A 12,916-nucleotide genomic window follows, 5' to 3' on the forward strand; every position below is an offset into this window, starting at 1 on the left:
AGTTATAATACTTATTTTAAGATTTAAATTATCTAATAAGTTTTTTCTTAAGATATTTTTATCCTATTATATAGTGTAAATAATAGCTCTTTTTACCTATAGTATTAAACTTAGAAGATACCTAAACTAGGGCTTTAAATTAATAGATATAGTTATCTCGAGCTATTAAAGCAAATAGCTAATTATAGCTGTCGACACCCTAAAATGCATTATAATTATACTCCTTACCTCTCTAGCTTGTATAGCTGGAATAATAGCTACATAAAGTTCTGGGTTGGTTTGTTGCTTTTCTTGACGATTTGCAGATATAATAGTCCCAAAGGACTGTAAATTAGACGACATAATAAAAAGTTATGGAAGGTTGAAGATGAAGGAGCAAAAATCGCGGTTCTGATTTTTGATGCAGGGCGCGAGAATGTTGCGTAGCGTTGCAAGACTTGTGGAACCCCACTTTAGGATGGGCTGGTTTTTTTTTAGATCGTGTGGAACTCTCATCACCTGACTGTAGCACATTCTTAATGGAGCATACGTTGACTGGGGGTCTGATGGCTATGTTGGCGCTGGAGGCTTTATCGCGATGTGTGGGGAGGATCTTTGGGGAGGTCAGGGCATCCAATTCGTTCACCCGCAACCGCATTCTCTGCAAAGCCATCGAAATCGGCTCTTCAGCCAAGACATGAGCTGCGCCAGCACGGGTGATACGACCAAGAGATAAGACATCCTTCGCCCCTGCAGCTCCTTAAGCACTCTATATACGCGACCACAATCATCTCGCTGTGTTGGAGTTTGAGTCAATAGAGGCCAACCTGGCTGCAGACTCTGTTTATGCCACCGAGAGTCGGGCATACACGCTTGGTGCTGCCGTGGGTCGTGCTGCGGTATTCAGCCCAGAGGGCCGCGAGATGGCTTCAATTCCTGCTTACATGCCTGCCGAAGTTGCTCCGTTCTTGCTGGTAAGAAAGAATCAACACAACTGGCTTCGCGGATCGACCTGTGTACGGCGTTAATGGCCAGTAGTCTTTGGGCGTGCCAGAGGAGATTCGCAAGGGTTGGCCTAAGAGTGTACCTAAAGAAGAAGGAACGTTTACCAATGACGTCTTCAACAACGTTTCAATTTTTTCAATGGGTTCTTGTAGGATGAGATTTGTATGTATTGCCTTGACACAGATCATGTGAGTTTCCAAGTGGAGATGAGGGTGATTTGTCTCGTTTTGATAGGTCGTCTCATTGCATTTACCCCCAATCACGCCCACGACGAAGTGCGCAGATGCGCAATACCTTGGCGCAGTTTCGGTGGTTGTTATTGGTCGCCTCACTTTCACATGGCTTATCATGCGCCTGCTACAAACTGACTTAAAGGGACGTCTTTTTCTTCTCCAATCGCTATTCCCTCATCTTCAATTTCTTTTCACTCTCGCCTTCAGTTTCTTTTCGCTCTCATCTTCAATTTCCTTGAGCTGTCATCATACCATCATCCACTATTGCCCCAGTTCTTGATTGCCTCGACAAGCGCCACCATGGCAACAGCCAAGCAAAGTCACAGTCACTCTGGAATTGCTACATGTGCGGCAACCGCCGGCACGTCGTTGGGGTAACGTCCACAGTTCCATCAATTTGCTCAGCGCTACGACTGGAAAGTAGCCAGGGCAACCCTCACTGCTGCACCTGATGGCAACTTCTTGCCTCGCAACAGTTGGTGTGGGGCTGGTGGTTAGGTTGGGTATGAAACATGTCGCTGGGGGAGAAGGTATCTCTCGTTTGGAGTCTGATTTTACGACGTACTCATTGTGTTCATTGCCCATTTCATTTGTCGTTTCTGTGAGTACTGGCATTTCCATTTCCTAGCTTGGCCAGAAATTAATTTCATCCTTAGGGAAATGCCCCGTCGGCGTCGTGCTATCATGAGGCCCTCGGGCTGATTGAGAACAGGATGCTGAGGGCTAAAACATGTCATCGACTGGTGCTCATCATCCTTTCGGTCAAGATGAAGAACTGCAACCAGGATCTGATGGATCAGCCGGCTTACAATGTTCCGAAACCAAGGCCACTGAAGCCACCGTGGTCATATACAACATTCAATATTGCAAAAGTTCAGCAAGACTCCATACACAACAACCAAAAGATTACAGCTGCCATGGCTAACACTCTGAGCTATTCCGAGTCCGGCCCTCAACCGCACACAAACAATCAAACTCACCGTGGACCATTCTTGGACTTGAACCTTTTGTTTCCAGAAACTGAATATCACCAATCTGAAGCCACGTCACCCAAGCAGTTTCTGGCTTTGGAGGAATTTTCCTCCATTCAGCTAGAAAGTTTAGACAGCTTTTTAGCAGAACGACCACCCTCGACGTTGCACAGCTCTCATATGTCAGTATCCGGATGCAAGCGGGGTCTGGACAATATAACCCACCTCCTAGAATCTCAAATCGGTACCAAACGTCAGAAAATATACTCATGTCCACTTGACATTCACCCACAAGCGCCGGAAGCAAACTGGAGCGGCCCGCAAGACGACAGAGGATCTAATCAAGGAAATCCTCAACCGAGCCCATTTCGCAGATCAGAAACATATGGACACTCAGGTCCTGATCTCTTTCCCTGTCCATTTTATCGGCGCGATCCAATCAAGTGCAGGACAGTGAAAAGGAACTCATGCATCAGAAAGAAGTGGACAATTAACAGACTAAAGTAAGCCTTGATTGGATTGGATTTTCGGGAGTATGCAAAAACACGTGGGTGCTGATAAAATCACAGAGAACACATATACCGTCAACATCATTCTTCGACGCATCGATGTAGTCGTTGTTTCGAGGCTTTCGATACAGCTACTCATCTCTACGAACACCAGCGCGCCAGAAGCCCTTGTCTAACACAGCCTGATCGACCAGAGATTGAAAACATCGACGACCTCCAGAAGAGTCAGATCCAACGGAGAATGCGGGGAAAGTCTGAAGTCGAAAAGTGGGAAGACATTTACAGGATTGTATTTCGACTTGGGTCTTCCGACAAGATTCCCTCTCCTCGTCAGTAGTGCCCTAAGTCTCATTAATGTGAATAAGCTAATACCCATGGAGCAGAATTTGATACCGAACTCGGTAACGGAACTGGTAGTTCCCTCGATGATTTTGGAAAGTACTTGATCTGTCAACTTCAACCCAACGTGGATCAGGAAGCTGAGTTAGAGATTCGAGCTTGTCTCCGCCTTATGCAATCCTTCAAACAGTCGAGATCTATGACTTCCCCCACTACTTTTTGTGATACATCGAAGGTTTTTGAAAGCTCGCTCAATGCTACAGAAAAAGAGCAAGACTGGGCAGATGTCGACACATTGACGGTGAACGGCCAGGAACACAGCGTGGTTGATGAATGCACGACAAGCATCAAGTTGACTGAAGACATTGATATCTTCACTAATGCGGGGCTGTTCTATACAATCGAGGATACATTGTCTGAAAATGAGACAAGTTTGTTTCAAAGTGAGTGTAACTCGTCACTGGTTAGCTCTGAGCAGAAGGTTGGGTGATGAAGCAAAGGGACTCTATTTTCTTTTTTTGGGTCTCCTATGTTTATTTCATATATATGTCCTCACTCTAGAATGTTTGCTAAAAGGACTGTCAGTTGCTTGGGGAATATAGTTTTCAATTTGATTCTTTTGTCAATTCATCACCACTACACGGGTCCGAGTAGGCCCTCGTCACCAAATGTTTAGGGGGTGATTAAATCGGCTCTCTATAGGTGCCCAAGAGATCTAAGCAATTCCATAATGTTGTAGCTGTTACTGCTACTAGTAGGCGCCCGAAAATCGGCCCTCTATAGTCGCTCCGCTCCCTAGGGGGGGTTACTAATAAGGAAAAGGTGCCCTTTACTTAGAAAAATTCGGTACTTTTAAATAGTGCCAATTTCTTGAGACTGTGAGGTCACTTTATTATAAAGGTAATTATCCCTCGATGAGGGAACCTAGTGTTTGAATTTACTGCATTTTCGTTGTGCACGTCACAATTGCCAAGGCCCAAGTTTGGGTTTCAAGTGTCACATAATATAGGCTATCATAACACTACGCATTAGCGGAGTGTTCATTCCACTTTTGCCGTAGCTGTCAAATGCAACAGTTATGAGCCCGGTTTGCCCATAGCTGAAGCGGACGATATTCTTTGATCAAGCTGTCTTCTCAGAGCCCTTACAAGCTGTCTTATCAGACCCCTTACAAGCTGTCTCATCAGACCCTTATCAATCTTATCTCCCTTCCCTGCTTCCTAGCCTAAGTCTTGCAATCTAGCTTCTTCAAGCTAGCCCTTCAAACTAGGTTATCAACTTCCGCTGTTGCTTGCAGTCATCTATCGCGATGGGCACTGCTGATACGGAAGCCTCTTCCTGGGCCAAGCTCAACGGGCCCAGCGATTGGAAACACTGGATCGCCAGCATCCGGAAATCAGCCACCATAAAGGACGTCTGGGACCTTATTGACCCTTTTAAGGAAAACAAGGATCCCCTAGTCCGACCAGTCTTTCCTACAGCTGCAGATATTAAGCCTAATGCGACTAGGCTGTCTCAGCTGACCCCAGAGGAAAGGACTGACCTTAATGGCCTTGAAAAATAATATCTCGAAGATATCAGGATCTATAAAAAACGCGAAAAGGCCCTATCCTCTATCCAAGACCGGATTATCCTGACTGTCGGCAACTACCGAGATGTCATCAATGATAAAGATGACGTTACAAAGGAACTAGCCCTCCTACGGGCCCGGATCCAGCTAGCTACCTGGTTCCATGAAAGAGAAGTCCTTAACCGTTATCGAACAGCCCTCAAGGGGCCCGGCCGGACTAAGACTAAAGAATGGGTCACAAGCTGGCAGAAGGTCCTTACAGAAGCCCGCAACCTAGGCCTTCCTGGCTCCAAGGGTCTTAGACCAACCCTAGACTTCCTAGAGGCTGTCAGACCGATAGACCTGACATTCGCCGATATCTGGATGAATAAGATCCAATATAAGGTATTAAAGGGCAAGGCAGACTGGGAAGCGAAGATCCCGGACGGTATTAAGATCAGCGAGCTATTCGAAAAACAGGCTGCAGATACGAAGGCACCGAGAGGGTCCTTTGCTACCTTCCAGGGGTCCGGGTCTTCCGGATCCAACAGATCTGAGGGACTAAAGACCCCCTGCCTCTGCGGCAAGCAACACCGCTACGCAAAATGCTATTATCTTGTTGCATCTATCCGCCCGGCCGGATGGAAGCCCAACCAAGACACCGAATTCAAGATCAATCAACAGCTCGAAGACCCCGCTACGAAACAACGGATGTGAATGGCACACGCTTCACGCGTACCCGGATCCAAGTCAAATCAACTGAAGGACCCGATCGATCGGTAAAAGTCTGTATCGACACAGGCTGCAGAAACCCAATTATTGATCGGAATTGGCTCCGAGGACTTGAGCATCCTGTTGAGACGAGGCCAGCAGTCAAGCGAACGGGAAACCTTTCCTGATTCACGGGATACAGTGAGCGAGAACCGGCTTCACTGGTCTGTCATTCCAGCACAATTCTTCTTCATCTCCTTACAACTATTATACCTGCCCAACCCGGGGCTGCTACTACCCGAGAATTCTTCCGCTAAAAGCCAGCTAGTATAACTCCTCCACCCAGGCGCCCAGATACTATAAGGCCGCGACAATAAAATAGATACCTAAGGGAGTCTCAGTCGTCCCTAGTAGTATCTTGGTGTAGAGTGCAGTCTTTTGCCCTTCTATTCTGTAATCGTCTCTATTAAGTCTGCCCTTACCTTTATCGTCCGGATATACTGCTACTACAGGTATACTAGTAACGAAACTCCAGTCGTGGCTGTAGATAAAAATGCCCAGTAGGAATGAGATTCCCTCTCCCTGGTTCTGTACCTTGGCGTCGTCCCCGTCCTTATCCATGCTAGTTTATGTGCCTTCGTTGGTACCCTCGCCGGCATCGCCTATGTCCCTGTTCCCTTGCCTGCCCACAGCTGGTCGCATACTATATTCCCCCCTCCCCAGCCGTCCTAGTATATCTGCCAGCACCTTTAAAGTGGCGAGGCTTTGGAACTGCACGGCGTGCCAGATGCCGATCTATAGCGTGGAGTTGGTGAGGTCCCTATCTGGCTTCTTAGTCTCGATGGAAATAGCAATAAGCCGTTCTTAGAGGGGGGGGTAATTAGTATAGTTAATAGATTGGCCGGGCTGTCGGTTATGGAGTTTATTAATCCTTGCCTGGACTGGGGATAACTGGCTGTCGACGCTGGAATTGATGCAGATATAGAAATCTACTAGCTTGTGTGGGGTATTTCGCGGGCGGTAGTAGGTTGAGATAGTAGCCGACGTACTAGATTGAGATAGTCTCCTATTAGTTTGGACTTGCCTGCCTGTCTGGGTGGGTAATATAGGGAAATATGCTAACTTACTACATCCAAAAGTCAACAAGTTGGCGCTGGGCCTCGGGTCGAAAGGTCCACCGTAGCAAGTAATGGTGCACCTCCGTATTCCAAGCTGCCTCCTCCTCCCCCATCACCTCACATTCGTTGGCTCGTTACATCACGAACAAGGCCGTCCGCCAGGGTAGAGTTCGCTGCGCCGGCTTGTGGCCAGGCTCGGAGCAAAAGGCGTCGTCCGAGATGTCGTCGACGCACTGCGAGGCTTCAATATCGGGCTATAGGCACAATATTAGAGCGGGCCGAAGGTTAACTACCGAACTCCTAACCTACCTAGGCTATGTGTAATCCAAGACGGGATTGAAGGGGAAAAGTCAGATACCTTTACAGACGGCGGAATGACGCCCACGCCTCGGCCGATGCGCCTTAGCTTCCGCATCAGCACCACAAGCGCAGGCGGGAGCCTGTCTGGACTGTCGGCAAACTTCCTGTGCGTGAAGCCATCGTCGTAGAGCTCCATGGCGCGCAGCTGCTTTAGGGGCGAGGACCTCCGCGAGACGGCGGATAAAGCCGACTCTGGTGATGTAATGGAGGAGGCGGCGTCGGGGAATGACCGCGCCGGGGTCAGGACGGCGAGCGGTGGCCTAGCTCAGCATAAAAATAGAAGCCTAGCCAAACCATGGATTTCTCACCGGCTACTCCGCTAGGCATCCTTGTATACAATTCACTTCAAACTGCTGAGTTTGGGACTACGAAGTTGTAGTCGTCTATCATAAACAACCCTGTCTAGTCTGTTTGTTGTTGAGAACTGGCCAGGGCAAAATGCATCAGACGTCAGCGCTACGCGAGGTAGGCATGTTGCTATGATATGGATCTGAAACTGCCTGCTGTTAATTACCTATTCGTAGCATAAGTTCAATTGCTAAGACTAGTCTATGGTCTTTCAGCCAGGCGCTGGGTGCGAGGCGTGGCGCAGGGCGACGACAGACTCTATTGTTGATAGCGCCTCGCCCGAAAAACGCAGAATATGCTTCTTGTACCAGGGCTAGTATGTCTCGCTTGTCCATTTCCTCAGTCGATGAAGCCCTGTAATAACCTCGAATGTTCCCAGGGCGGTTTTGGTATTCCCAAAGGACTGGTCGGTCTAAAGTGTCTATATTGCATATTAGGATCTGATCACGCCAGGAAGATTCGACAGGTAGGATAAACTTACCGTCTTCCCTGCGTGGTACGTCGTGGCCGCCAGCTTCCAGTCATAACCTTCCACGACAATACCAGGGATAAAAGGCAGTTTTTGTACGGCCTCTGGGCCAGCCAGGTTAGCGAGCAGCTTCCATTGGGATGACTGCCAGATGCCGATCTGGAGCAATGCCTTGTCTTGGGAGCTACTTGCTCGTTTTGTCTCGATGCTGACGCTAATCGGTCGGTTGCGTATGGGAAAGAAAGCGGTGTGGTTCACTGATTTCTCGGGCATTGCTCTCTGGAGCCTCTCGATTGCGTCGTGTACTTGGACGCCGGTGTCGTAATCTGGATTGACAAATATTGCGTAGTCGACTCGCGCTCCTGCTGCGCGATTGATTCGATATTCTCCGGTAATGCTTGCGGACATGCTGAAAGGAAAGTTAGAGTCGTGCTGTAAGACTTGGAAATATGGATTAGAATGGGCGTTCTTACCATAGACTAAAGCCGACCAAGTGTTAAGGCAGTCGGCCGAATGCCATATTAAGTAATAGGGAATGGACAAGGTGATTCCAACCCGTCTCGTTATACGCCATCTTCTCGCATTCGTGCGCCATTATAACAGTCTCTAGGATAGAGTCAAGCTTCAATTGACGTCCATCATCTTCGGGAGTGTATACAGAGTCGTCAAACTTCTTAAACAGTCGCGCATTTCGGGTCGATTTCTGTTCGTTTATAGGTGCCTTAAGGTAAATTGGAACAACACTCTTGCCCATCCCTATCGACTCTATCTCTTTAATCAGATCCGCCAACGACTCAGGCAAGTCCGGGTTGAGGACATCCATAGGGACCCTCTTCAATCCAGCCGGTTCGAGGGACAGTGTAGAGTACAGCTTAATGGGAGACGATCGTCCTGACTTCTGACTCTCGCTCTGGGTGCCAGAGGAAATCGAGTGGCTGTCCCCCGCATCGCTCGGCCGTAGAGAGGGAGGCTGCGCTCGCGGTGTCGGTTCATTGGCGTCGGCATCGTCATGATTCGCCTTACGCTTCTTAGGTGTTCGGGGAGGCATGTCGTTGCGGGCTTCTACGTTTCTTAGCGAGGCTGGTGGGGATAGCAGACGATGGCTACTCTCGCGTTTGTGCTTCGTCGGTCGGCTGATTGCGTCGCATTCGAAAATTGAGGAGTCGTGGTTGTCGGGAACATTTCGAAGCCATGCAATGAGGAATTCGCTCTGGCCAGTTCCCGGTTCGCACATTGGCAGACGTCTTTCTAGTGGCGTTGGTGCGATTCTAATGGCTATAGCGGCGACGTTTTGCTGTTGTTTGTGGTTAGGTGAGATAGTATTGACGATTCGAGTTATGCTAATTATTGGCAGGGGAATGCAGGATGCGTCAGCTTATCTAATGTAAAGTCTTTAGGGGGCGACCCCTAACGTAATCTACCACCTTCCCGGTCAGACCCCCTACTCGGTCAAAAATTCCCCGCCGACGCGACCCGCACCTCACGGCAACACAAACTGAGCACAATGACGACAATTTATTGCAAGGGACCGTTAAATCAATTCAGGACTAACCATTACACGTACGGGCAGTGTGTTCAAAGGACCTGCATTTACTACACCTTGGTGGCGCACGCTGTCTTGGGGCACTTAGCTCCTGCTCCTCTTCTATCCGTCGTTTGACCCGCTCCTCTTCTTCTCGCCGTCGCTTGGTCTGCTCATCTTCCTTCACTCGCCGTCGCTTGACTCGCTCCTCTTCCTTTTCTCGACGTCGCTTAACCCGCTCTTCTTCTTCTTCTCGCCGTCGCTTTATCCTAGCCGTACCTTCTGCAACCGACAGAGTCCCGCCTTCGCTAATGTATTCACGGCGTTGTTCTTTTTTCTGCTTTTGCCGTAGGTTTCCTGACCGTAGTTGTCGGTTTTCGTCGGCAAGGAGGGCGGCGCTATGCATGGCTATTTGACAGCCTTTAATAAGCTGGTTGATAGCTTGTGAGACTGGCGAGTCTGGGATTTGTGGCCGGCGTTCAAGAAGCCTTTCGGCGTGAGTGTTAAGCTGGTTAACGTTACACGGGGTCTTGTAAGATTCCAGCCTCTTGTGGGGGCTTGGAGTGTTCTTATCACCGTGATCGTTACCCACTTTATCAACCTGAACTTGTAACCGCGATAATACCCTGTTTGGATCCAATGGAAAGAGGCCTGTCGCCATAAATCCGCTTCGGATATTTGACGGCGAGAGTGCTTGTCGGCGAGCTTCTAAGTATATAGGAAGGAACTCCTGTTTATCGATATGATGGATCCCAGCGAGCATTTTCTCTTGAACCTTCCGGCCGTATATTGTTTTTAACGGCGAAAAGCACCCAACATCAAGAGGCTGCAAGAGATGTGAGGAATGTGCTGGCATTTGGAGTACCACGATGGAATTTGCTGTACAGTACTTGTCAAATTCCGGCGTAACGTGGCTGCCGTGCCCATCGAGAATAAGAAGTCGATGTGTACCAACCGTACGGCGCCGCGTATTTGGATCAAAAACTTCCTTTAACCAATATAAGGCAAGGTCGTCGGAAGTCCAGCCTTTCTCACTAACGGCGATATGCCAGTCGTCGGGTACGCCCGATTCATACCAGCTTGCTTGGTGTAACTTGCCCTGGAAGATAACCTTCGCCGGTAAAGCCCAACCTTGGCAATTGACAGCCTCGATCACAGTAACCCATTCGCGATTTCCAGGCTGCGTGAGCATAGGCCGACCTCGTCGGTCAGACCTAGTAAGGACTCTTGCCGTTGCAATGACTCCCATTTGAAAGCCCGTCTCGTCAAAGTTATAGACATCCTCATCAAGAATCCCCCATTTCTGCTTCGTCGCTGCGACTCGATCATACCATTCTTGGATCTTTTGCGGGTCTTCGCATTTGGCACGTTGGTAATCATATCGGCGAGAGTACTTTGCCTTGATTTCGTCGTGGCGGCTAACGAACCTCCGCACCCAGTTTTCGCCAACAGGATCTTTGCCTCGCTCAGAAAGCAATAAATTAGCCATCCGGCGAGTGTAAGCCACTGTCGGCGGCATCCCTCGCTCGTCCATCGATAAGATCCATTGTATGAGGGCCGTCTCTTCCGTCGCCGTTAGCTTCTGGTTCTTCATCTGCGCGTCGCGTCGGGGACGAACACCGCGGAGTCGATCAGATACTGTCGATGGAGGGACGTCGTATGCAATCGCAGCCTTGCGAGCACTTTCGAATTGGCCTTGTTGATAGGCCCTGGCGGCGAGCAGGACCCGTTCTTCGCGCGGAACTGATTGGTCTTGCGTCGCCATCTTGGTGTCCACTTTGTCTTGCCGTGAGGTGCGGGTCGCGTCGGTGGAGAATTTTTGACCGAGTAGGGGGTCTGACCGGGAAGGTGATAGATTACGTTACCTGCACCGCCCCGTACACGCACCGCCCCGTACATGAGTCAGCAACAGCTCCTATAAATCCCCCCCTAAGAGCCCTAAGAGCCCTATAATTATAGGCTGTCTTGACTACGTAAAAGACAGCAGATTGCACCCCTTCTGTAACCTTCCTTATGATATTTACTACAAGTAGGCAATTTCCTCTCTAGTAGCTTAATTAACAGCTTAAGCTCCTGCAGCTTAAGCTTTTATAGCTAGAGCTGCTAGAGCTGCTAGAGCTGCTAAAGCTGCTAGAGCTATTAGAGCTTTTAAAGTTAGAGTCTGTAGTTATAGTAAAAAATCAGACTTTAGTATAATATTTAAGATACTATAGTATATAAGAGTTTTCTTTAGTTAAAATTAAAAAGTAGCAGTTTTAATATTAGTAATTATAAGTAAATAAAATAAAAAAAGTATTTAAAATTAAATTAAAAGAAATATAATTATTAAATAATATAATTATAATTTTTAACTACTATATAAATTATAAAATTTAATATTAAATTTTTAATTAACTTATAATATTATTTAAATAAAAATATAATAATAAATTATAAGATTTTTAAAGTTTTAAAGTTTTTAAAAAGAGATTTATTAAAGTTACTATTTATAATAATTTATGTTTATTTTAAAAATATGAAATAAATAAAAAGAATATTTAAAATTTAATTAAAATTTAATTAAAATTTAATTAAAATATTAATATTAAATTATATAAATTATAATTTAATAATATACTAAAAGTAATTTAATATAATAGGCTAGGTCTATAAGAAGATCTCAGCCTATACTCTTAACCTACTAATACTTTAACCTATATTAGTTAGAAGATTAAAAAGCTCTCTTACTAATATTTCTTTTCTTCTTTTTCTTTTTTTCTTTTTAGCTTTAAAATACTTATTACAGTTACTTAGCTAGTTATTAATATACTTAATTAGACTGTTATATTATCCTAAAGCTTACCTTTTAATAAGATAACTATTTAATTAAATTAATTAATCTAACTTCTACTTAGCTTGCTATATAATTAAGCCTAGAAGAGTAGAAGATTCTTATTTATATAGCAGTTAAATAGTATATTTCTATAATAACTTTAATAATAGATTAAGTAGTAGAAAATTTTTAAATAGAATAAATAACTAATTAATTAAAATTAATTAGTCTGGTTTCTACTCAGCTTACTTTATAATTGTTAAAGACTAAATAAATATATAAATATATATCTTTAACCTTAAGAATTAAATCTTAATTAATTCTATAAATAAATATAATACAGTATTAATAGCACTATTTATACTGTATAAATAGCACTAAAATACAGTATAAATACAGTATTAATTATACTATTTATACTGTATAGAAAAGATATTAGCCCCACTTATATTTGGAATCATTTTTAATTCCAAATCATTTTAACTTATAATCCGGATACTTCGGAAAGTATAAGCATTTTAAGTACAAAGATTATACTAGAAAAAGGCTGCTTTTTTAGGCTTTTTTATGGTATACAATATGTCTCTATATCTTTGATGATTTCAAATCAAACCACCTTTGATTTCAAAGCAGAGACTTGATTTCAAAGCAGAATTACTCAGAATCCTCTAAACATTAGATGACAATAATAGTACCACTAAAAAGCCGCTTTTTTGGGCTTTTTAATAGTATACTTATTGTCTAGCTACAATACCTAGATTTTGAGAAATTGTCTATAAAAAGCTAGAGACCCTCTGGTAAATTCTGAACTTTTATATATTATTATTATCAGTACAAAATACACTATTATATACTATTATACACTATTTTACACTATTATCCCTTATCTCTTATCTTATCCCTTATCTATATATTCTTTATAAGAATATTCCTTATCTATAATTTATCCTATTCTTCTACTACTACATAACCTCTTACAATAATTAAGCCT

At 45.2% G+C, this 12,916-nt stretch overlaps 3 protein-coding genes across 3 annotated transcripts; 2 read left to right on the forward strand and 1 right to left on the reverse strand.

Annotated features, from left to right (window-relative positions):
• The first annotated feature begins 1,405 nt into the window (after window positions 1-1,405).
• BGZ61DRAFT_229015 (uncharacterized protein) lies at window positions 1,406-3,712 on the forward strand. Its single transcript, XM_046238195.1, has 4 exons — window positions 1,406-1,818; window positions 1,874-2,691; window positions 2,758-3,026; window positions 3,081-3,712. Exons 1-4 carry the CDS (start codon window positions 1,669-1,671, stop codon window positions 3,524-3,526), a joined length of 1,683 nt encoding a protein of 560 aa, XP_046093726.1. The 5' UTR covers window positions 1,406-1,668; the 3' UTR covers window positions 3,527-3,712.
• A 633-nt stretch (window positions 3,713-4,345) lies between these two features.
• BGZ61DRAFT_487557 (uncharacterized protein) lies at window positions 4,346-5,302 on the forward strand (the record flags this gene model as incomplete). Its single annotated transcript, XM_046249989.1, has 2 exons — window positions 4,346-4,495; window positions 4,640-5,302. The coding sequence occupies 2 exons, from the start codon at window positions 4,346-4,348 to the stop codon at window positions 5,300-5,302; spliced, it is 813 nt and encodes a 270-aa protein (XP_046093727.1).
• A 351-nt stretch (window positions 5,303-5,653) lies between these two features.
• BGZ61DRAFT_374933 (uncharacterized protein) lies at window positions 5,654-8,014 on the reverse strand (the record flags this gene model as incomplete). Its single annotated transcript, XM_046242375.1, has 2 exons — window positions 5,654-5,747; window positions 7,623-8,014. Coding segments are annotated over 2 exons (486 nt in total), but the record flags the coding sequence as incomplete, so codon positions are not given.
• Window positions 8,015-12,916: the final 4,902 nt, after the last annotated feature.

Source organism: Ilyonectria robusta (genome assembly GCF_021365365.1).
Source record: "Ilyonectria robusta strain PMI_751 chromosome Unknown BGZ61scaffold_80, whole genome shotgun sequence".
In the NCBI taxonomy this organism is placed as follows: Eukaryota; Fungi; Ascomycota; class Sordariomycetes; order Hypocreales; family Nectriaceae; genus Ilyonectria; species Ilyonectria robusta.

Bases quoted from the DNA above. Each gene is read 5' to 3' on its own strand.
- BGZ61DRAFT_229015 (XM_046238195.1), top strand. From the start codon at position 1,669: ATGGCAACTTCTTGCCTCGCAACAGTTGGTGTGGGGCTGGTGGTTAGG. The intron at 2,692-2,757 runs GTAAGCCTTGAT...ATAAAATCACAG, and splicing joins TGGACAATTAACAGACTAAA to AGAACACATATACCGTCAAC. The intron at 3,027-3,080 runs GTCAGTAGTGCC...CCCATGGAGCAG, and splicing joins CGACAAGATTCCCTCTCCTC to AATTTGATACCGAACTCGGT.